This window comes from Peromyscus californicus, unplaced genomic scaffold, assembly GCF_007827085.1.
Source record: "Peromyscus californicus insignis strain IS unplaced genomic scaffold, ASM782708v3 Scaffold_10__1_contigs__length_136768540, whole genome shotgun sequence".
Classification (NCBI taxonomy): Eukaryota; Metazoa; Chordata; class Mammalia; order Rodentia; family Cricetidae; genus Peromyscus; species Peromyscus californicus.
In genome coordinates, this window is record NW_026294391.1 from 83,781,809 (window position 1) to 83,806,457 (window position 24,649).

At 44.6% G+C, this 24,649-nt stretch overlaps 1 protein-coding gene and 1 pseudogene across 7 annotated transcripts in view; both read left to right on the plus strand.

The window, feature by feature from the left end:
• The first annotated feature begins 410 nt into the window (after window positions 1-410).
• The window catches only part of Drp2 (dystrophin related protein 2), a 52,085-nt gene continuing 27,846 nt past the window's right edge, over window positions 411-24,649 (plus strand). Inside the window, exons 1-5 of one of the 7 annotated variants that reach the window (XM_052735616.1) lie at window positions 425-643; window positions 882-999; window positions 1,569-1,724; window positions 17,960-18,137; window positions 22,429-22,592. In XM_052735616.1, coding sequence (XP_052591576.1) covers window positions 18,021-18,137; window positions 22,429-22,592 — 281 coding nt within the window. In that variant the 5' untranslated portion in view covers window positions 425-643; window positions 882-999; window positions 1,569-1,724; window positions 17,960-18,020. Of the gene's footprint in view, window positions 644-665; window positions 1,000-1,568; window positions 1,725-17,959; window positions 18,138-22,428; window positions 22,593-24,649 lie in introns of those variants that run through there. The other 6 variants (XM_052735634.1, XM_052735577.1, XM_052735605.1 and 3 more) reach the window with 6 other exon arrangements.
• Window positions 23,076-23,176, plus strand: LOC128118431 (uncharacterized; annotated as a pseudogene).

Consider the following 24,649-nt stretch of genomic DNA (forward strand, 5'->3'; position numbering starts at 1 on the left):
TGTTCATTCTCTCCACAAATATGTGCTACGTGAACTGCTGTGCTGAGCCCTCAGTAAAGGAATATGATATCCTGCATCCTGATCTGTTGGAGTGTTTGGAACTTAAACCTTTAACAGTTAAAAGAGTGAGAGCTGGTGTGGACGAAATCAGTGACAGTGAGTGGGGCCGTGAGGTGAGCCAGGAAGGAACTGTATTTTCTCAAATCATTCAAAGTCCCTATTCTTTCCTTTACTTGTTAAGTTTCACACACTGACGGTCTAAGAGGGAGTGACTCCAAGAGCTCAGAGGTCACTGGCAGCCGGCGCTGTGCCCCAGACTGTACCTTGAGTATCAATGACAATTGTTAGAGCGGAGTGTTTCAGCTCCCGGCACAGAAATTGAATCCTGGACTGGCTACAGAGGGGCCCCTGCCAGCTGCTGGCTCCGAAGTTGGTTTTGGCTCTGGGCTGGATATGTGGAAGTTGGGGGCCAGACACTTTGCTCAGCTCAGCAGCTCGTATTGATCTCCGGGGCTCTTTTGTCTCCTCCTCCCAGTGGAAGCCTCTCCTCCTTCTCCCCCTCTCTCCCTCTGCTTTTCAGGCTCTTCCGCTTTGCTCTTCTGCTTCCACTGAATTGAAATCTCCGAGAGCTGCCACGGCTCTGGTACTTTCATAAAACTGTCCTTGCTCTCTCTACATCTGGCCAGTCAAGGGTATCTTTGCCGGAGGTCGGAATGGTGCTGTCAGTCCTGGTGATGATCGCATAGCAACACAGAGCAGCACCGAGAGGGGAGGAGGAGGAGGAGGAGAAGGAGGACGGGGAGGTGGGAGAGACAGAGGGAGAGTGTGCACACAGCAGCTGTCGGCATCCCTGTCTCAGAGACTTCTTTGCTGATTCACAGAGGCAGCTTAGCCCGGGCCTCCCAGCCTCCAGCTACCCGCCTGCTTCGCAGACCTGACGGAATCAGAAGGTAGGCCACAGAGAAATGATTTCCAAGCCTCGCCCTCGTTCAGCTGGCGGTAAGAAGGGAAGCTTCAGGGGTAGCACTGTCTAAGGGGATGTCTGTATGCCTGTTCTTGTCTGCCTGCATGTGCCATTGGGGGAAAACTTGCATTAAAAAGGCTTCTAATGAAGTAGTCACTGATTGAATTCATAAAGGAGAAAGAAGATTCTGAAGACTAGTAACCCAAGCCAATTGGAGCAATTGTGATCTAAAGGATGAATAAGAGGAAGGTCCACGGTTTGTTTCTTTGATAGAAATGTGGTGTTTATTTATTTATCTTAGATTTTTCAGTGACATGCTTTTTTGTCTAAGGGTAGATTTACTGGTGAGAGGGAAGGAGTATGTGTGGAAAGAGAAGAGAGGCAATACCGGACCTCCAATTTTCTGAGCAAATGAGTATTCTGGCCAGCAGAGAGGACATGGGAGTTCTTCCCTGAAGTGAACCAGGCTCAGGCCTCGGGGCCCCGGGGTGAAGGGAATCATGGCATCTCTGCACTGACTTCCTGACCCCCTTCATTTTCCCTGATGCAGTTTCCCTGCATTGTCTGTTCTGTTTTCTGATTCCCTCTCTGCCTCCTGTAACAGGGAGGCAGCCTTTACCTCTGCAGAGCATAGTTTGGAGTGATTTGAAACAAGAGCTTACTTCTCCAGAGTCCAACACCCCATTTTCTTCTACACTGCCTGCCTCCCTAGCCTCAAGCTAAGTGCCCCAACCTGGTACACGGGCCTGGGACTGGATGGGTAAATGCAGTTTATCCTTCTTTTGATAGGTGGACAGATCTCATGGGTTCCAAGCAGGTGGGGTGGGGAGTAGAGATCTTAGGAGCATCTCCTATCAGCTGATATTGAGAGCATGGCGCTTGCTTTCAGGAAGAGAACACACTTTTTCAATTGTTTGAAAGAACAAAGGCATTCAAAATCTCTACCTATACTTTTACAAAGGAATCTTCATTTCTAAATTAAAGGCCCCCAAGTAAGTCACCTCCAAGAAAGTCTGGTGGAAGCCACAAACCTCAGCAGATTCTTCTTCTGAGGTTTGGGTGGGGAGATGGGTCTAAGGAATCTAAGTGCTGGAAGTTGAAGTAAATGTCCTGTCCCTGAAGGAAGATGGAGCCGCTCCTTCCCTGGGTGAGCAGGTCTCTCTGCCTTGAAGTGCTGATCCCTGCCAACTCTTGATGTGGGATAAAGGCACATAGGAAGAGACTTGTACCTTCTGGATTAGGCCCTAGCTGAGTGGCTTTGAGCTCCCACCAGGAACATCTTTCAGCTCTGCTGTCACCTAAAGGAGGGGAGCTTGGCTTGAAGCAGCAAACTTCGGACAGACCCAAGATGCAGATGGGAAGAGCACATCTAGGACACAGGCCTTCCCATGGCAGATGCTCACAAGTTTCTGGTGTTCCATCGGCCATAATACCTGAGAGAGAGGCTACACCTCCGAACTGATCAAGGACGTTCACTGAGAGAAACCCACTCAGTGGATGTTTCAGTACACAGTCACAGTGTTCTCTCCAGCGTGTGAAAGACAGGGCATGTGCCACCACTCTCCTGTGGAGGTCAGAGGACAGACAACCTGCAAAAGTCAGTTCTGCTCCTTCCATCATGCGGGTCCCAGGGATCAAACTCGGATCCTTAGGCTTGGCAGCAGGTGTCTTTCCCCATCTTACTAGTCCTTCCAAAGGATTCCAAACACTGACAGCTAGAGTGGTAAGGAAATCCTTCTAGGGCAACAGTTGTAGGAGAATATCAGTAGATTCTGTTTTAAAGTGTGTGTATGTGTGTGTGTGTGTGGGGGGGGTACAGCAATAAGTTTTCGAAATGCTTTTTAACTGCATTTTCCTCTTGGAGAGTGACAATGTACATAAACCATATTAAAGGCTCTGAGGATTACTGCTTTGAATAAATCTGAATATTTTTTGACATAGGAAACCCTTGAGCATTTTATAGGGATGGGTTTAGCAGTTGCTGCTAACTAACCAATTAACCAACCAGACAAACAAGAAAAACTTGAAGGAGGCAGTCATCTGAAAACAAAAATCTGTAAGACAGTCTGCTCCGGCACTGTATTTTTTAAACATGCAAACCCAGGAGTTTAACAAAATTGCTCTCCTTCCTACAGCTACTGAGTGGCTGAGAGATTATCTCCTGATTTCCAGCTGACTACACCCAACTGCTAGGTCTCTAGTGGGTTCCCTCCTGTCCCAGGAAAATGAAGAAGCTTTAAGGAATAATCTTCTAATTTTGAATGTGATATCTATGTTTATTACACTGTGTTTAGTGTCTTGTTATATCCGAAAGTGATCAACTTTCCATTTAGCATGGCATTTGTTGCATTTTTAAAAGCACTGTATTTTGAAATGTTTTGTACATTCAAAACAGCATAAAGAATAATATGATGTCCAGGTTAAGAAAGACATTACCAATAGAATCTATTCTTTCATAATTAAAGCTCCTACCCTCCACAGTGGACACTATTCTGGATGTAGTGTTTGTTATTTCTTTCATTTATTCATACTTTAATCCTTTCTCTATTTCTCTCTCTGTATATATATATATATATATATATATATATATATATATATATTCATATGTGTGTACATATGTGTGTTTAAAGAACATACTGCTGTTTCTATTTCAATGTATATATTATTCTACAACTTATTTTTATAGTCACTTTTATACTTGTGAAGTCCATCCATGTTGTAATATGTGGCTCTAATTCACTCATTTTTCAATAATGTATATTTGTGAACATAAGCAGAATTTATTTATCCCATTCTGCTACTGGTGGATGTTCAGACAACCTCCAGTGTGGAGCTATGACAACCAGGGCTTCTCTGTGTTCATCCTTAGGTAGTTAAGTTTAGGTGAATGCTTCTGTCAGGAAGATTATCTGGAGTGGAATTGTCCACTCACAAAATATGAGCAGCAGCATCTTTTTGTTTTTGTTTTTGTTTTGGTTTTGGTTTTGGTTTTTCGAGACAGGGTTTCTCTGTGTAGGTTTGTGCCTTTCCTGGATCTCGCTCTGTAGACCAGGCTGGCCTCGAACTCACAAAGATTTGCCTGCCTCTGCCTCCCGAGTGCTGGGATTAAAGGCGTGCGCTACCACTGCCCGGCGAGCAGCAGCATCTTTAAGAGACATTGTCAAATTCCCTCTTCAAAATCGCTTCTACCCTACATTCTCACTAGTAGGGTAGGAAATGTATTGAGTTCATTGCTCTTAGAATAAAATTCTCACCCATGAGGATGTGTCTCTAGGCTTTTGAATGAGAAATAAATTTTGTTTCTCAAAAGTGCTTGATAGGTTTTATCTCAGGAACACCTTTGCTTGGTTCCAGCTGTCAATTAAGGGGTTGCTCAGATGATCTCACAGGTCTCTTGCTGTTTGACAGTTGGCGTTTCTCTATTTTATTCATTGAGTCAGGTACATCTGAAGTAAGAACTCGGCTTCAGCTGTGCTTCTGGAAATGACCTTAGCCACATACCTAATGTGTGCCTCCTTCCTTATGGCCATGTTGTCTAGTAGAAAAGCCACACTGTGGGAGGGAATATGGTCATGCAGTGTCAAATTGGACCGAGGCAAGGAGTCCGTAGCTTCAGGAAGACTTCTCATTCTGTTTTTCCCTACACTTGTCCACCTTAAAACTTGAAGCATTTTTTCCTTCTAAGAATAATAAATGGATTGTCAAAATATGGGGTGGGAGGTAAAGAAAAAAATAGAATTCCATTTATGCAGCTCCCCAGAAGGGTCAATAAACAGTTTGGTGTATATTTGCCTAGGCTTTCTTTCTGCACATATTCACACATAGATTTATAAATGCATTTACAAAAATGGACTTTTACCAAGCATATCACTCTAACAGTTGTTTTTCTTTGACCTAAAATATATGTTTGGCATCTGTGGTGGTTAGCGTTGTGAGCTTGACACACGCTAGAGTTACCTTGGAAGAAGGAGCCTCCACTGAGGAAGTGCCGCTGTGAGACTGGTCTATGAACAAGTCTGTGGGGCATTTTCTTGATTAATGATTGATGTGGGATGGTCCAACCCACTGTGGGCCGTGCACCCTTAGACAGAGAGTCCTGTATAAGAGAGCAGGGTGAGCAAGCCATGAGGAGCAAGCCCGGAAGCAGTATTTCTCCACGGCTTCTGTATCAGTTCCTGCCTCCAGGTTCCTTCCCTGAGTTCTTGCCCTGATCCCTTCGTGAGAAGCTGTGAGGTGAAATAAACCCTCTCCTCCCCAAGTTGCTTTTGGTTATGGTGTTTACCACAGCAATGTAAAGCACATTAAGATAGCATGTGATAAGTCAGTGCATATAGAGCTATGTCTTTTTAGCAGCCATGTAACATTCCTGTATGAATGGCTGCACTAGAAAGCATTTGAGTTTTGCTAAACCCCGGAATGTATGAATTAACTGCTTGCAACAAGGCAATGAGATACGGATCTCTTTCCCGTGGCTACAGACTTCTCTTCCTCAGTCCAAGGTGACATTGCATGACCACCTTCCCTCTCACAATGGGGCTTTTCTACTAGACAGCGTGGCAGTAAAAGAGGAGGCAGACATTTTAGGTCTTTTTGTTACCCTGTTTTATAGATAGAGCAGCTGAAGTACAGTAAGGTTAGGGAGCTTGTGCCAATTTCTGCTAGTAAGTGGCAAAGCCAGATGCAGAGGTGAACACTTTGGCTCTGGGCCTATGCCCTTAGCCATCATGCTGTGCCTCCTCTCAGGCATAGTCCACTGACCAGTGCCCTGTTGGTGGACATTTGAGTCAATTGTACAGTTTTGCTCTCTCACATTACATGACAGCAGACATCCTCGTCTACTTCTATAACTCCCTCGGTGGTGCAAGTTTCTAACCGTCAGCTTTTAGGTGGAAGGAGGTTGTTTGTTCATTTTAAAGTATTGATTGAGCTCTAGATATTGAGAAAGCTCTGAGCTCAAACTGAGAAGCTTGTCAGTTCAGAAATTTATTTCTAAGATGTCCTGCAAAGGGCAGTTAAGTGCTTTGCAGGGTTTGTCAGCCTGATACTACCCCAGACAGATTGACTGCATTCTGCCTTTGCGTGCGTGCGTGCGTGTGTGTGTGTGTGTGTGTGTGTGTGTGTGTGTGTGTGTAAAGTTTATTTGTCTGTATTGTGTCCAGGTTCTGTTTTTCTGTGATGGTTTCCAATTGCTGTAAAGACAGGCTTCTTTGATGAGGCCCACTCAACAGGAGGGAAATCACGCCCAGTACTGGAAACCTAGCCAGCTTTTGGGGGTTGGTGAGGTCATGGACCTTGGAAAAGAATCTGCCACTGCCACATTGATAGACCAGCATAATTCCTTACTACAGTCTAAACCTATCCTTACACCCACAAATAAGTGTAGCTACCACCCCTGGACAAAGTACTGCAGACAACTAACGACTACTAGAAGGAAAATAAGCCTCTCCCAGGGATGTGACCCTTTAGTGGATATCCAACACAGAGTGGCCAGCCCTGAAACCATATACACACTAACAACACAAACATACTCAGCAGGTTACATTTATGTACCTGTGCACACACGTACATACACTATGCAAAAATAAATATATACTAATAAAGCATTAAAAACAATACCACCGCTTTGGAAAGTGATTAGTTTAGATCATTAGGGTGGAGCCATAATGCCTGGATCCTACTGGCATTATTAGGGAGGAGAAGAGGGTATGTACACACAGAGAGATGCGAAGGCCCCTGAATGCGAGTCACGCTGTTCATTTGAATTCATAGCTTCTAACACTGTGAACTAAATACAATTTAAAATTGTTTAAAATAATGGTTTTGTTTTCTGTTTTTAGTTTTTTTTTTTTTTTTTTTTTGGTTTTTCGAGACAGGGTTTCTCTGTAGTTTTGTGCCTTTCCTGGAATTCACTTTGTAGACCAGGCTGGCCTCGAACTCACAGAGATCCGCCTGGCTCTGCCTCCTGAGTGCTGGGATTAAAGGCGTGCGCCACCACCGCCCGGCTGTTTTTAGTTTTTAAGACAGAGTTTCTCTACATAGTAGTAGCTGTCCTGGAATTCACTATGGAGATCAGGTTGGCCCCAAACTCACAGAGATCCATCTGCTTCTGCCTCTTGAATGCTGGGATTGAAGGTGCGTGCTACCACGCCCAGCCTAAAAGACTGTTTTAAATTGAAATAGAATTACATCACTTTCTTTCCTCCCTTGCCTCCCTCCAGCTCCTTCTAACTTCTCTCCCTGGAACCCATCCTCTGTTCCCCACTCTCAAGTTGACAGTCTCATTTTTAAATTATTGTTATGTGTACATACGTGTGTCTAATTTATGATGTTCTCATACATGTGCATAATGTATCTAGATCTCAAACTCTCTCTGTGTCTCTCTCTCTGTCTCTCTCTGTCTCTGTCTCTCTCTCTCATTCCCCTCCCTCTTTCCTCTAATCCCTTCATCTTCCCAACCAGGTCCCCTTCTTTGCTTGCTAGGACACCGGCGACAACAGTCCCCCATAGTGTGGGTTCTAGAGTTTACAAAGACAACATCATGGAACGGTGAAGAAATGGCGTTCTTGGACAGAACTGCCCAAGTCCAGATTTCAGCTCTTTGCCACATGGCTTCAGTATGATTGACCAAGTTACTTTCTGTCTGTGTGCCTGTTTTCTCATTGCATGTTGAAGACATTAACGACTGTTTTATGGGGTTGTTGTGAGGATTATATATGTTAACATTTAATTAATGCATATATATGATATATAATATATAATTTGATTATATGTAATGTGGAATTTGGTAGATTATTTTCTCTTGAGACAAGGTCTCTCTGTGTAGTCCAGGCTGTCCTTAGACCCATATCCTCCTGTGGCAGACTCTTCAGGTTTTTTTTTTTCTTTTTTTTCAAGACAGGGTTTCTCTGTTTAACTGCCCTGGCTGTCCTGGAACTACTTTGGAGACCAGGCTGGCCTTGAACTCACAGAGATCCACCTGCCTCTGCCTCCCAAGTGCTGGGATTAAAGGCGTGGGCCACCATCACCCGGCCAGACTCCTGATTTACAGGTATGCACCACCGTGCCTGGTCAGAAGATTTTAACTACTGTTGTTCATTTAGCTATGGAAAAACTACCACATCATTTTTTCCACAAAACAACTGAAGACCTTCTTTTAGTTCTTTTCCTGTTGCTGTGATAAATACTTGTACAGAGACTAGAGAGATGGCTCAGTGGTTAAGAGCACTTGCTCCTCTTCCAAAAGATCCAAGTTCAATTCCCAGCACCCACATCAGGTGACTTACAACTACCTGTAACTCCAGTTCCAGGGGATTCAATAACTGTGCCCTGCACATGCCTACACGGAGACACGTAATGAAAACAGATGACTCTTTCAACAAATACTTGATATTTGAAAGAGAAAGTGTTAGCATTCAGGCATCTGTACTGGCCCGCCCTTGGGGTCCTGACAGGAAATCCCTCAGCTGCAGCCACTAAGAGCACCCCTGTGCACATTTGCACATCATGTTTCCTTATAAAAGGCGGGCCTTGCCCACCTCCCATCTTCTCTTTCCCTTTCTCGTCCCCAGGGACCAGCTCCTGCCTCCTTCTCTGCCCTTCTCTCCCTCCCTTTCTCCTCAATAAACCTCCTACATGGGCCCTGTTGTATGGTGTGACTCCTTCCCACCGTTTTTAAAACACAACAGAAGGGGTTTGTTTTAGCTCACAGTTCAGGTATTACATCATGGTGTAAGAGTGTCGGTTAGTTTTTGTCAACTTGACAGGAACCTAAATTTATCTGGAAAGAAAGAATCCTAACTGAGAAAATTCCCCCATCAGATTGCCTATAGGAAGGTCTATAGGGCATTTTCTTGATTAATAATTGATGTGGATGGGCCCAGCCCATTATAGATGGACTGGTGGTCCTGGGTTCTATAAGAAAGCAGGCTGAGCAAGCCATGATGAGCAAGCCAGTAAGCAGCACCCCTCCATGGCCTCTGCACCAGGTTCCTGCTTTGGCTTCTCCTGGTGGGCTGTGATTCAGGCTATGTAACCTAAATGAACCGTTTCCTTCCCATATTGCCTTTGGTCGCAGTGCTTTCTCAGAGCACTAGAGACCCTGATAAGGCAGCAGGGAAGTCAAGAGAGCCTGAAGGGGCTTGTCATACCACCTCCACCATCAGACACTCTCAGCTCTCCTTCTCCATTTTATTCAGTCCAAGATTCTCCGCACAGGCAGTGGGCCCTCCCCCAGCTCAAATAGGTCTTTTTTACACTGGTTAACACAATGAAGGCAACCCCTCACAGACATTCCCAGAGCCTTGTCTTAATCTAGAGAATTCTCACCTGCCTGCCAGGTGACTCTAGATTCTGTCAAGCTGACAGTTAACACTATCGTCACAGACCTCCATGGCATCTTAAGAGTGGGGAGAAAGGAGAAAACGGCTGCTTTTAAATGCTTATTGTATTTCCGTGCTTAAAATTCAAAAAGTACAAGCAAATACTGAGTCTAAGATCCATATTTCTAAGCTGGACAAGTGGTTCAACAGTTAAGAGCACTTGTTTATCTTACAGAGGACCTGGGTTCAGTTCCCAGTACCCACATGGAGCCTTTTTTTGTTTTTGCTTGTTTATTTGTTTGTTTTGTTGTTGTTTTTGTTTTTGTTTTTTGAGACAGGGCTTCTCTGTGTAACAGCCCTGGCTGTCCTGGAAGTCACTTTAGACCAGGCTGGCCTCGAACTCAAAGAAATCCATCTGCCTCAGCCTCCTGAGTACTGGGATTAAAGTGCGCCACCACCACCCGGCCCATATGGAGCTTACAACAGTCTGTAACTCCAGTTCCAGGGGATCTGACATCCTCTTCTGACCTCAATGGTACACACATGGTACACATACATATATGCAGGCAGACACTCATACACATACAACTAAATAAAAATCCATATTTCCTATTGATGATGTGAGATTTACTTTTCAGCCTGGTCTGTAATTATATGGGGATGTACTTACAATAATTCAATATATGGGGATGTACTTATAATAGTTCAATACATTTTACGTAGATGCTCAATGTACTTTTGTAATAAGTACACTGCTTTTTTTTAAAGGGAGAAAGTCCCAAAGTGGAAGAGAATTTCTCTGTGATAGCCATTCCTTTCCCTTCTCCAAAGGGAACAAATTATCGTATATACTTCCAAGAGATAATTTAATGCAAATATAAGGGCATGTTTCATGTTTTTGTGAGCAAAACATGAAGATGAACAATCTTAGTTTACTTCTTGTTTTTTACTGTATGAAAATACGTTTTGGCTGTGTACAGTGGCACATGCTTATAATTTCAGCTACTTAGGATGCTGAGGCAGAAAGATCTCAGTTTCAAGGTCAGTCTGATAAACACTCTGTCTCAAAAATGAAAATGGCTAGGGGTGTAGCTCAGTGGTAGAGCACTAGCCTAGCATGCATGAAACTGAATCCCCAGTTACACACACACACACACACACACACACACACACACACACACACACACACACACACACCGTAGAGCAAAGCACTGGCCCAGAAATCAAGGGCCCTGGATAGGGTTCAGTTATGTTTCAGCTTGTTCACCTGAAAATGAAATTGTAATTTTGGCTCGGGGCAATCTTGCCAAATTATTCTTAAAAAAACTGTTTTTCTTTGCTTGCTTGCTTTTGTTTCTTTCTTTGTCTGAGGCAGAGTCTCACTTGTCCCAGGCTGGCATCAACTGCTATGTCCTGGAGAATGACTGAAATCACCATCCTCTCTCTCTGCCTCCTAATTGCTGCGGTTCTAGGCATGGACCACAGTGCCTGCCTTACGTGCAGACGATCTTGAAAGACAGTTTAGCAGGCTTCAAGTTCATGCTGTACAAAGAGTGGGAATAATAGTGTTTTGATGGCCGCCAATCTTAAATACTTATATTTGACAGCTTAGCAAAATAAGTCCTAAACCATCGTGCTCATGAACTCACAGCAGCTGTGCTTACCCACACAAGGCCTGCAAAAGATGGGGCCCTTCAACTTTTAATCCTGGGTGGAGGAGGGGCTTGGGAGGCCCCGACCATCCTGGAGGAGTTATGATTGGCAGTTAATGGTTCCTGGGGGTAAAGGGAGTCATTGTCTTCAGCGGTGTGGCCACTGGTTAGTTGCCCATGCCCCAGTAAATAGACTTGTTTATGCAGATACCCTAATTAAACTCAGTGAGGTCCTCCAAACAACACAACACAACAAAACAAAAGACGCAAGAGTAGGAGAATTTGTTGGGAAGAAGAGGATGAGCTGGAGGGAGAGGAGGGAGGGTAATGGGGGAGTAAATATGATCAAAATACATTATATACATGTATGAAATTGACAATGAACAATAAATCTAAAAAATAAGGCTTAGAGAGGTGAAATGACGTAAGGTCATAGAACAAACGTCGAAAACAGAGGGTCCTAATACTGGGAACAGAAGGGATTAATTGTTTTGTTTTGTTTATTGAGACAGGGTTTCTTTGTGTTGTCCTGGAACTCACTCTGTAGACCAGGATGGCCTTGAACTCACAGATAGCCACCTGCCTCTGTCTTTTGGGCACTGGAATTAAAGGCGTGCGCCACCATGACCTGAAAGGGATGAATTTTTTTTATTCTTTCGTTTATCTTAGTCTTGTCTGGTGACAGGCTAGCAGAAGAATAAGAAGGAACGCATTAATCTGTAAAGAATTCTGTTGTGTTGCTCTGGTTTTGGGAGCCAGGATTTCACACCATAGGCCTGGTTGCCTGGGCTCTTGCTATGTAGAAAAGGCTGGCCTTGAACTTGTGGTAGTCTTCCTGCCTCTGCTTCCCAAATGCTGGCATTAAAGACAAGTGCCGCTATATTTGGTAAGAAGTTACTCTCAAAATAGTTCCCAAAAGAAGAAATTCAAATGACTCCTGGAATATGTGTGGAGGGTCCACATTTCTAGTAATTACAGAAATGCAAAGTAATCAACAAGATACCATTTTTTGCTCACCAATTTGACCAAGTTGACACTCTCATACATTGCTGGAGATAGTATAAACCCAATGTAACTTTTTTCTAGTATGCTTTAAATATACGTGTCATAAGCCTGAAACATTTTTAAAATCTTTATTCCAGGAATTCCCCCTTTCAGGACATTATTATACTGATAATCATAATTATGCACAAGGTTGTTAATTGTGATTTGACTTCTAAAGCAGAAAACTATAAATAATATGTCCAACTGTTAAGATAAATTTTGGTATATCAATTCAGTGAAATAGTGTGCGACAATGATTATAGCAAACTCAGCCATGTCCTGTTGCTAGGGAGTATGCTAAATTGTGTACATTGAAGATTAACTTTGATAATTAGGACAATTCCATAAGGTCAGTATAATTCTTATCTCCATTTTGCAGACCAGAGCCCTGATGCTCCAAGAGGTAAGGGTATTCCAGGCCACACTGTTGGTAGGTTAAAGAATGTTGACTTCTGGGTCTAGTCTGATGCCAGAGCTAAAGACCTCAACCACAGCACTCTTTGCAGTTATCAGAAATCATGTTTTGATTTGATTTGACACAGTTTAGAGGTACAGTGCTTGTTTATGTAGTATGTGTGAGGCCCTGGGTTCAATTCCAAGTGTTGGGTCTAGGGGGAATGTGCAAAATAATGGGGTTCAGATCACTGAAGTCTAAAATCAGAAGCAAACTTTATTCCAAGAAATCACTGTGGGGCACAAAAGGCTTGTCATCTAGTTGAGACCACAGCCAGAGTTCAGGATTCTGAGACTGTGGTAACTGGAAGTGGGTTATGAGCCCCTTTTTATACTAAGGGGTGAGTATTAGGCATGGACAAAAGAATTTTTACAGTTTGGAAGTTAAACTTTTAGAGACAAATTGCATTTTAGGATTTACAATTTTCCATTAACAAGGTTTTAGAGGGTTCCAGCTAATTGATATTTGTATACCCTGCAGTCTTTCCTGACACAGCTAATTGATGTTTGCCCAAAACATGCAACCCTTCCTGACATAGCTGGGTTCCCATAGCAGGGAGAATACGAAACAATGCAGAGCAGGTTGTCACGTAGAACTCATTAAAAGTTAAATTTGGTTTACGGCAGTTATCAGTGGTAGGACTGTAAGTGGTAGGGAGAATAGCTAACCCCAGGGCTGCAGAGAGCCATCGTAAAAAACTAACATTTGCCGGGCAGCGGTGGCGCATGCCTTTAATCTCAGCACTTGGGAGGCATAGCCAGGTGGATCTCTGTGAGTTCGAGGCCAGCCTGGTCTATAGATCGAGATCCAGGACAGGCACCAAAACTACACAGAGAAACCCTGTCTCAAACAAACAAACAAACAAAAAACCTACACCATAAAAGCTAACATTTGGGTTGCTGACAGAGCTGCCCATCTAAAACAAAGAAAGGCCTAGTTAAAGGTTAATCCCTATTTGCTGACAGAGCTGAGAGCTGTTAGCTTCCATCTCTTAAACTTATAACTTTTTATTCCTATATTCCTGGACCCTTCACAAGCATCACACACACACACACACACACACACACACACACACACACAGAGAGAGAGAGAGAGAGAGAGAGAGAGAGAGAGAGAGAGAGAGAGAGAGAGAGAGAGAGAGCATGTTTTAGAGGAATAATGACATTATAATTTGGCCATGATGTGGTAAGTGAACGAAGCAGGATAGAAATGATAGCATATGGTGACTTCATTTTAGTTGACAGCCAGGCCTGATGGCACATACCAGTAATCTCAGCACACTGGAGGCAGAGGCAGGAGAGATACAAGGTCTAAACTAGCTTGGGCTACATATAAAAGCCCTGTCTCAAAAACAAGCAACAACAACATTTAATTAAATTTTAAAATTAGCTGGCAAGGTAATGAGTTTCATTATGGTATTTTTCTATGCGTCACTATATTTTATTCTAATTTATATTCCTCCCTCATTGCCTCCACCCAGTCCTTTTGCTGGTCCCCTTTCTGGTAGACGTTGAGATGAAATGGCAAAGTAGTTTTCATTAGAATTTCCCTAATGGCTAACTGTTCATTTAAAAAAAATTGTTTGTTTGTTTAGAAGCCATATCTTGGGGAGAGTAGAGTACTGAAATCACCCACTATTATTATATCAAGATCCATGTGACCTATGCACATTAGTGTTTGTTTTTTGAAGTTGGAAGCCTCAATATTTATGCATGTGTATTTAGGATTGTTAGAGCCTCTTTATTATTATGTATGTCTTTTCTCTCCTAACTTCATTTGAAATCTGCATCGTCAGGCCGCTATGCCAGTGTGTTTTCAGCTTCCATTCACTTCTGATGCTCAGTGTGTGTCTTTACCACTTTGTTTCTTGATAACACAACTAGATACAGTATTTTAATCCAGCCAGCTATTCCGCATCTCTTTGTTGAAGAGCTGAGGTCACTTACATTTCAGGTTATTATTGAGAGATTTTTAAAAATTAATTCCTATCACTTTTTTTGTTAGTTTAATTGTCATTTGCTCTTTTCTTTATCTTTTATTAGTATTAGAGGTTTGCTGGTTTACTCTGTTGGTCACAGTTGATTCTTTTATTTTCCTTTGTTCATCTATTCCTGTCATGAAATTTGTTTTCTTTTGTGCCCTCAGGATTGAGATTTCTCATCAGCCCTTTTTCTGATGTTTCTATTCTATATTCTCCTGTTTTCAAAATCTCAACTTCCTTGCTGAATTTTTCCTCCATGTTACTGACTTTCTTACCTAGGTCTTAGATGAGGGTCATGTGCTAATTTGTAGCCTCTTTGGGGTCATTGATCATCGTTAGTCTTGAACTTTGGAAATTTTTACCTAGCATTTACCCATTTCCTTTATCTTTTAATTCGGTAACTGAGGAGCTGTGCTCTTTTGGGTTTCTGTGATTAAATTTGCACATCTGTTGTCTGCATCTCTTCAATTTTACTTGGCGATATTTTGATTGAACAGCCTTCTTTGGAGGGCTTAATTCCCTAGGACACGGCAGAGAGGAGAAAGCAAAGTGCTTTGGGATGGGCTTCCCTTCCCTTCCCTTCCCCTCGGCAGAGAACCACATGGCCGAAGCTTGTTCAGTTTAGAGTACTCTGCGCTTTCGCTGCGTCACTATTAGCACCTTCGTGAATTTCCAAAGCTCTTCCTCTTCTCTCTTTGAAATAGTCTATTTTTAGTTATTCTGACTCTGCTTCTCCTGGTCACGTGCAACCACTTTCTTGTCTCCCAAATCACCTGGAACTTACCCGTATTTCTTTTTCAAAGACAAGGTACTACATCTTTACATCTGTTAAGGGTGGTTATCTCTGGGTTGTGATAACATGGCAGTTATTTTCAGTTCCGTCTATGGCTTAGTTCACATTTTCCAGTTGAAGATACAGCTCAGTGGTAAAGCTCTTGCCTAGCATTCGAAAGTCCCTGGGCCCTGTCCCCAGCACTACAAGTAAGTAAGTAAATAAATACATTTTAAATGAAAAAGGTTTTAAGGGCTAGAAATGTGCTTCAGCGGTATTGAGTTTACCTCGTATGCACAAGTCCCCAGATTCAATTGCTAGCACCATAGAAAAATATTTTGAATTTTAAGAACATGAATTACTTGTGAATTCAACAAAAACAAAAGCATTTGAACTGGAACTCACTATGTAGATCAGACTGCCCTTCACTCTTTAGAGATCTGCCTGTCTCTTCCTCCTGAGTGATGGGATTAAAGGCTACACCACCACATCCAGTCCGATACATTATATTTTATCTGAGTGACTGATCTTTTTCTGTTGGTATTTGATTAGGGGAATCTTTTTCGGGGAATCTCTTTGTGGGTAGAAAGCTGTGTAGCTGTGTAATTGCCAGGAATTTTTAGCTGTAACAAAGTGTTCTTCACACTACAAACACACCAGAATCCGTAATAGTCCTTCATCTTGGGACCATGGACCCTTGAAGAAAAGGGTACTTGATGCGTGGAGTCTACAGATGTCTAAATGTGTTATGTGTTTTTCCCATTCTGTAAGTTCTAAAAGTACAGCTACTATTGTGGGTGCGAGTGGGTGAAGTGAGGCTCTTTTTCATCTTAGGAAGGGACCCTTATGTGTAAAATGTTGGGAACCAGTGGAATAGAGTCTAAAAATGGTCACTATTGAATTATCACCACCAGGAATCCAAGATTATGGTTTCTTCTCCTTTGGAGGAAGGTTTGTTTTGGCCACACATTGAAAGAAGTCACCTTTATCATTTGCAAGCATCATCCTTGTTGCTTATCTTCTTGGTGTATACATTTATTAAGCCATCATTTGATTTGTACATCTATTTTTTTGTTCATATATATCCTTTTCAAAGATCATCAGTCCTGATGTGTAAAGCTAAATGTCTCCAGCCTTGCACATTATATAACATTACCCTCACCTCTTACCACACCAAATGTGTTCTTTTTCCTGTATTCCTGCTCTTGCTCTTGGCAAAGTTGCCCACCTAGCTCCCAAATTAGAAATTTTGACTCCTTCTGCTCCCTCACCTTTCACATCCAATTGGCCACGGAGTCCCAAACATTTTCCCCCTTCAATGTACCTCAAAGCTTGCTGTCTGCTCATGTATCCTGCCTACCTATTTATTATATACTAGTTTCTCAGCGTGTTCTTCCCCTGGGAGAATCACCACACAAGGCAAGCAGAGAAAAATCTGGCCATGTCACTCTCCTGCTTAAAATCTTCAGTGCCTCCTTCTTGTCTACAAGAGAAAAGCTAGACTCTTTTGTTTGCCATTCAGGACATGACCCAATCAGGCCCCTATCTTGTTCTTTGCTCACACTACACTTATTTTTATGTGCAGTTTGGAGAATTCTTTTTCGTTTTATCTTTTCTACTTAATGCAATCCCACTTATCTTTCAGGATTCATCTGAAGTACATTTTCTTTAGAGAAATTTTCTTGACACGACCAGGAAGAATTCACCTTGTCCTCATCTATTTCTTCACTCCATCCCATCACTATTTCGAGTATTAATGCATATACTTTATGGTCTATCCACCCTGTTTCTCTGTATGTGAACTCCTTGAAGCAGACACTGCCTTTTCCTTCTGTGTCTTCTATACTGAACTCACTGTTACCTGAGTATGCTTAGCCGTTTTGTGACATCAGCCTTTAAAGTAGGTGGGTCAACCATTATTGCCTGTCTCCCTTTCTCCCCTTTTCTGCATGGGCAAACTCTGCCTCCAATGCCCATCTCAAATGCATTGTCTTTGTAGCGTGTGTGTGTGTGTGTGTGTGTGTGTGTGTGTGTGTGTGTGTGTGTGCATGTATGTGTGTGTGTTCATGTGTGTGTGCTTGCAGGTGGGTGCATGTGTATGTGCAGGAGCATACGCATTTGTGTACACATTTGTATGGAAGCTGGAGGTCAACCTCAGGAGCCGCTTTGTTTTTTTTTGAGACAGTGTTTCATTGGCCCAGAGCTCAGTAAGTATGCTAGGCTGGCTAGCCAAGTGCCTGTATCCCCTCCCCAGTGTTAGGATTATAAGCACACACTACCAGGCCCAACTTTTTTTTTAAGTGTGTGTTCTGGGGATCAAATTAAAGTCCTCATGCTTATGTAGCAGGCACTGAACTGACTGAGCCATCTCCCTAGGCCCTCAAATGCAGTCTCTCCGAGTCTGGGTGGTCTTGGATACACTTTGTGCTTCCCTAACCTAGTCTAACCTTAATTATAGTATTCGACACTTAAGTATTTTATTGTAATTACTAACTTACCTAGCTCCGTCTCCAACCTATCTCATAGTAATTCATCTTTGTGTCTTTAGCACAAAGCATCCTATACTACATCCTATATTATACATCCAACAATACTTCCTTGGCTAGTAATTAATCTTTTATGGAACACAGTAGCCTGGGAAGAACTATTGCATAGGTCAGTTATCTGTGAATGCTTTTCTGCATAGTTAGCTGGTCCATACAGCTGTTCGGATGTGCTGACTTCATTGGCTTGGTCTAGTCTTGTCTCTAAATCTCTCCTTATTACTCTTCCAGGTGCTTGATGCTCAACAGTTGGTCGACTGCCAGTCCTCACCCTCCATGAGCCTTGGTTCTGATGCGACCTTTGGTCATGCAGGGATGCCCTTACACCCTCCCACGATGTCATGAGTGGCATGCTGCTGACAGGTTTCATCACAGCAGCAGCCTCAGAAACAGCTGTCCCCAGCCTCAGGTAAGCGTCCATTAGTAAAAGGAAGGCCTGTGTGAAAAGACTGGATGTGGGATCTGTTTGAACATATATGATACCTATACTTCCTAAGGTGCAAGGAAACTCGTGTAAATAAAAACCCTTAGATAGCGGAGCCTCCTGCAGCCCATTCCTTATCAGTCATGAGGTAGTTAATGGGGGACATACTGCAGAGAAAGTTGTCAGGTTAGGTAATCCAAAGGCCTATTATGTCTAATGAGGACCAATCCCATGTTAACCTTCTGGGGGTTACAGGTCTGGGGAGGTCCCAAAAGAGCATGATTCTTCAGTGCATGGCTTAGAGCAAAGTGAGGTCCTTCCACAGCCTTGGCTTCTGCCTAGTGTACTTTATATTCTTCTGGTTTCTCTCTCCATTGGCTCATCATCTCAAGTCCCTAGTCTTCCTTGCAGCTCCTGGCTCAGCCCAGCTTAGAATTTTCTCTTCTCCCCTAGGAGTATGGTGATGATAGTGGTGGTGGCGGCGGCGGCAGCGGTGGTGGCGTGTCTGTCTGTCTGTCTCTGTTTCTGTATATTGGTGGGTGGGTGAGAAGTAGTAATCTAGAGAGAGAACCCTCCTTTCCTTACAATGAGGAAGGAGGTCCAGGGGAAGCTGTCTGGAAAAGAGGGAGACATGGGTGCACTCTGGATTTCCCTGCACTGCTTTGGGGTCTAGAGACTGTGGGGCATGAGGAAGTACAGTATATCACGGAGAGTCACAGACAGACTGCTGTGCTGAGTCATTTCTAGGGGCACAGACAGCAGGTCAGTCTGTAGGGAGATGGGAGAGAGGGCGCAAAGCAACAGAGTGAGAATACAGGTGTTAGGGAAATCATTTGGGAAAAGCTAAAGAAGGAAAAGTCAAGATCCAGACAAGAATGAGGATCAGTTTTTTTTTGGCATTTAGCCAGAGAAACATTTCTGCCTCTAATATATTTTCAAAGCCAGGGTCAGTTTAGAGTTGTCCAGTAATCTGCCTCTTGCTTGGAGTGCGGCTCTCACAGTGTTGAGGTATTGAGAAGCCTGAGTCTTTCCAAATGGCTTCATTTGCCCATTGCCTCGCCACACCCAACAAGCTTCCCTACATGGGCAGAGCACGTAGGGGCAGCAGTGTGTGATTGTGAATGGCATAGGGCAGTCTTTCTTTCCTGATTGCATGTGTTTTTTCTTCCTTCCTGCACTATTATTGTCTCAAGGGTTCAAGGTATGGGTAGAGAATTCTGTGGATGGGGTGTGAGCAGCAAACATCTTACACACACACACACACACACACACACACACACACACACACACACACACACAAACAGAACGGGAAAGCAACTGATACGGGAAGGGAAAGAAAACAATTCCTCTTCATGATTTGCCTACGAAATGTCCTTGGCCCTCTTCAGAGGGGAAATGAGAGGAGAGCAGGGCTCTCGAGAACAACGTGGGAGCCGGCCGGATGGTGATTAGGAAGCTAAGAAGAGAGAGGGCTGAAGAGGATGAAAGGCGAACACCGATGGCGCCCAGCTCATTGTGTGTTCCTCCCCAGAGCACAGCCAGGCCGGCTTGGTCACGGCGGGGTCACAAGGGGCTGTTTCCAACTCAGGGGCATTCCCAGTCCAAAGGACTTTGTGACACTGGCTTTAGCCCAATTATCCTAACACAAGCAATGCCTGTAACTGGAGCTACTCCCCACTCTTGGCTCATCATCCCTACGGTCCTCCAGCCATCCCAGTTGGCTCCGCTCAGGCCTCTAGAAAGGGTCAGGCAGCTGTTGCAACTATTCCTGTAGGTGGACCTCAGCATGGAAACAATGTGGAACTGTGGAAAGCCTAGAAGACTGTGGGAGACAAATAAGGGTGGGAACAGAACGCTTTTTGGTATAAACATAGTGTTTTCCGAAAGTGCTCAGGGGTGGGGGCTGAGCTCGGGAATGTTAACCTTTTTCCAGGCAAGTCTACTAAAGAGAGAAACTAGTGATCATTACCAGTAGCGGCTCGGCCCCGCAGTCAGCGGCTTAATGGAAAGGGCTTCCCTCAGTCCCACCCAGTATAGCCCAGGCTGGCACAGGGGTGTCTCCATCCCTGGCTATCTTCATGGAACTGCTACATTTCATTGTCCTCTCTTCCTCTGTTATAGAGGCTCAAAGGGATGCCCAGAGCCCATCAGTTTGTCCTCAGGGTACAGAGGTCTGTCAGTTATGGCTCTCCCTCTACCTCTCAAAGGCAGGGCAAAACACTCCCTTATTTTAATAGTGGCCTCCGGTGAATCTTCTGGTCTCTGCACTCATGGAAGATGACCAAATGCAGAGGGATTCTGCTACCCCAGCTTCCCAATGCAGACATTCCATGACCCTGTCCCCAGGTGCCGAACACACTCCTCACTGCTTCTGAAGACGCTCACTTAGTTGGGAGCAAGGCTTATTTCCCAAGCTCATCTTCCATCAGTCCTTGGAGAAACTGCCTTCCAAAAGTTTATTGCTCAAGTTGTCTTATCTTTGTGTCCACTTCAGAGCAGGGCCGGGCCTGGAGGCAGTAAGTGCTTTGTGTCTTCCTCAGAGAGGGGAAGTTAGTCAACAGGACTGCCCTCTCCACACCACTCCTCAGCCCCATGGAATGCCCAGTCCCACTCCTGCTACCCTTGCCAGCCTGGGAGCGAGCCGGAATTCCCCACAACAAAGCGCTGATTCACTGGGTAGACTCTGACATGGCCGCCCCCTCCAGATTCCTGGGGGGTCAGTAAACAAACAGGGTAGCAGCCCCCCCCCCCATCCCCTATCCCGCCTCCTGGCCTGGCTTAGCTCTGCCCAGTCTCCCTGAGTGGGGTTGCTCAGAGCTCCTCAGGATTCTGCCTGTCTGCACTCACCAGACACGGGGTCTGGACTCCTGCTGAGGGAAAATCATGGAACTCCCAGGTCCTGCCATGGACTCCTCAGGCAGCACAGGTAGGGTCAGCACACAGGCTACAGGGGGGCTGAGTTCTCAGGTTGTTGCCCAGAACTTGGCAGCTCCTCACTTTCCTTTCACGCTGTGGTCATGAGCTGTAGTTTTACTGTGATGGTTGGTATCCTAAATTGCCTGGAGAGTCTCCCTCAGCTGAATGGACCAGACTCTGCTGACTCCCCAGGGGAGACCTTGCCTCGGAGGAGGTGGGAATGGGGGGTGGGTTGAGGGGAAAGGCTGGGGGGTGGGAGGAGGGAGGAGGGGGAATCTGTGGTTGGTATGTAAAATGAATAGAAAATCTCTTAATAATAATAAAAAAGAAATTACTAAATAATCAAAAAAAAGTATCATTTTAAGACAGAGAGGAGAATCGAGGAGTCCCAGCCTCTAGGAGGGCTAGCTAGTTGGTAAGATGCAGGTAGACCTGTGGGCAAACAGGAGAGTCTCCATGGGTAGGGTGGATCAGCTCAGACAGAGATTCCCTCCTCCAACTCCCTCCCTCCACCCTATACTGCCCCCTGCCTGGGTATTTCCAGCACTATGCTCATAATGGGTGATTTGGTCAACTATACCCTAGACCCAACAATACTCTCACAGGGTCTCACCAGTGCCCAGGACAGCAACAGTAGAGTATGAGACTGAGAACCCAAGCTACAGTTTGGCAAGCTTCAAGACTGGGCTTCTTGGCTGCCAACTTAAGTCAGAATCCTTTTTAGTGCAAAATCCAGAATGTTCCTTTTATCTTTCTCAGTCCACGTTCACCTTCATGACCCTTAGGAAGATTTCCAGGCTTCCTGACTGTGATTTGAAGTGTGGATTAAAACTGGGGGAAGGTGACCTGAACGGCCTAGATCCATTGGAAAGTAGGATGTAGGGAACGGATCACTTCCTTTGCCTTAGCTGCCTCTTCTCTGAATCTTTGTGGGGCAGGCCCTCAGCTGTATTTTCTAGAAGGCTGGGTAAAGTGTGAGCCCCTGTGGATTGAGTCTACAGCTCAGTTTGAATGCTATGATTGTTCATGTTTGGACAAATCCCACCAGCTTCTTATTGAATGCAGGGTCCCATTTGCACAGTCATCCTGGCAAAATTTCTAACAGAGGGTGGGAGGGTTATCACGAAGGAAGCAGTACTCTGCACTTCTTTGCCCGTTCCAAGAGACGAGCTTCCAGCGAGTGGGTCTGTAGAGTCCTACTGCAGCTCCCCCCTTGAATATGCACCCGCACAAAATAGGCTAGGATTTCTGGACCCTGGGATCAGCCTTTCTCTCGTCTTGTTCACTCCTGTCCCACACTTAGCATAGAAGAGGGCATGGAGAAGTCCAGAGACCACAGACATTTTGTGTTTCTGTCCAGGTTAGAGCTGCGGTCACCATCCCTGCACCTCCTTGGGATGGTGCCGGGAATCCCTGCCTAAGTCCAAAGCTCTTGAACGGGTCTGTTGGAGCCATTGGCCCCCTGGAACCATCAGCCATGAATCTGTGTTGGAATGAAATAAAAAAGAAGTCTCATAACTTGCGGTAAGGACTAACCCCTAGAAAAAGTTACTTTAGGGATTGGCTGGGACAGTATTGGCCCCTTTTGTTGCTGTAGTTTGTGTGCCCCCCAGTCAGCCTCACTATCTACTTCTCTCCATCTTTCTCGGGCACAGAGGAAGAACCCTGGGTTAGTAAGGCCATTTCTGTCTTAACCTGTTGTAGGTAGTTGTGTCATCTTGGATAAGTTGCTCGAGTTCTCCGAATTTTAGCTTCCACTCGGTTTGATTTTGTCCTGAGATTGTAGCTCAGGCTGGCTCGGCATTCTCTATAGAGTGCAGGCTGGCCTTGAACCTTGGAATCAACTCTTCTTTGCCTTTCCAGTGCTAGGCTTATTGGCGAGCACTACTACACCTGGCTTCGTTCTTTAGGTTTGGAGACCAGGCTGGCCTCGAACTCACAGAGATCCGCCTGCCTCTGCCTCCCGAGTGCTGGGATTAAAAGCGTGCGCCACCATTGCCCGGCCTCGTTCGCTTCGGCGGCACATAGACTAAAATTGGAACGATACAGAGAAGATTAGCATGGCCCCTGCGCAAGGATGATACACAAATACCGTTCTTTAGTTTTTTAAGAAGATGAAAAGAGGAGGAATAAATAAAGCCTCTCCTCCCTACCTCACAGTGTCACCAACATCCAAATAACAAGGAAAAGTGCTTTCTAAACTTAAAAGTGCTGGTATGCAAATCAAAATGAAGCAGTCGTCCCCCTCCTCCTCTTCCTCATGACTGTCCAGCCTTGGAGCGTTTCATCTGCATACTCCCATCCCTTTCTTGTATTTTGTTTTATTTATTTATTTAGATACAGGGTCTCACGTATCCCAGACTGTCCTTAAAGTCACTATATAGCTGAGGACCCAGAACTTCTGACCCTCCTGTTTCCCCCTCCTGAGAACGTGGATTGCAGGCATAGGCCACCACGTCCAGTTTATGTGATCCTGGAACTCAAACTTCATGCATGCTAGGCAAGTGCTCTCCCAGGCGGCCTGCGTCCCCAGCCCAGTCGCATATTTTGATGTCCTCTATTCCCATCCATGGGTTGTCACCTCGGGTAGATGCAACTCAGTAAGAGCCCAAAGGCGGCTTCTCTCTGTTGTTTTCTTTCTGCCCTGCTGTGTGTGTCTCATTCTTAGCCCAAACTCGGGGCTTCTGGGGGTCTGTGATGAGATGAGACAGTGTAGAAAAGCTGAGAGAAAGCAGCCTGCCGTGCCCGAAAAGCCTGTTTCAAATCACAGATCTGTGTCAGTCGCCTGAGTCTGTCGTCCTGAACAAACTGATCTTTGGAAATGATAATGCCCACCCCATAAGATTGTTGTAAGAACTAGTTGACACCGTAATTTAGAAAAAGCTTTTTTTTTTCCAGGTATAGGGAAGCAGTGGGCAGAGATAGTTGTTAGCGCCAACTAAGAGGAATGGGATTAATATCTGCATATCAGGCCTTGACCAGCCTCCAACTTCCTACTGTTAGACCTTAGCTCATACTTCATTTGGGAGTCGGGGCAAACAGACATGTGATTATATAATACATGTTTTCTTCTGTATTTCCAACCGATGTTTTTGCCATCTTTTGAGTCCCTTTGGGCTGAGATTTGTGTAGAGCCTTGCTCGGGTTTGTGCTCATATTCAACCGTCCACCCTGCCCTTCCCACCAACTGTACCCTCTCCTGGGCAGAGCATCCTACCTGGCTGAGCAGAATGATGTGATTTGTATTCTGCCAGGGCAAGAGGGGAGCCAGACTGCTGTCACCCTTAATGCCCTTGCTCAGTTTCTTACCCTTCCTGGCATGCTGCTGGACATGCAGCTGAAGTGACCAAGATGTTTTCAACCGTTTTAATATAGGATAGCTCCCAACCACTGTTTTAAATACTACACACCTGTGCTGGGAACATTCATCAGTAGACACAAGGAGGAGCGGCTCCCGGGTCTCCTTCCACTGCAGCTAGAGCAGTTCCTTTGAGTCCGTTTTGTATATTAAAGTATATTTGCATATTAAAGGAAGAGTAGATTTTGTTATTTAGAAAGTGATTGGATCACTGGTCTTACAG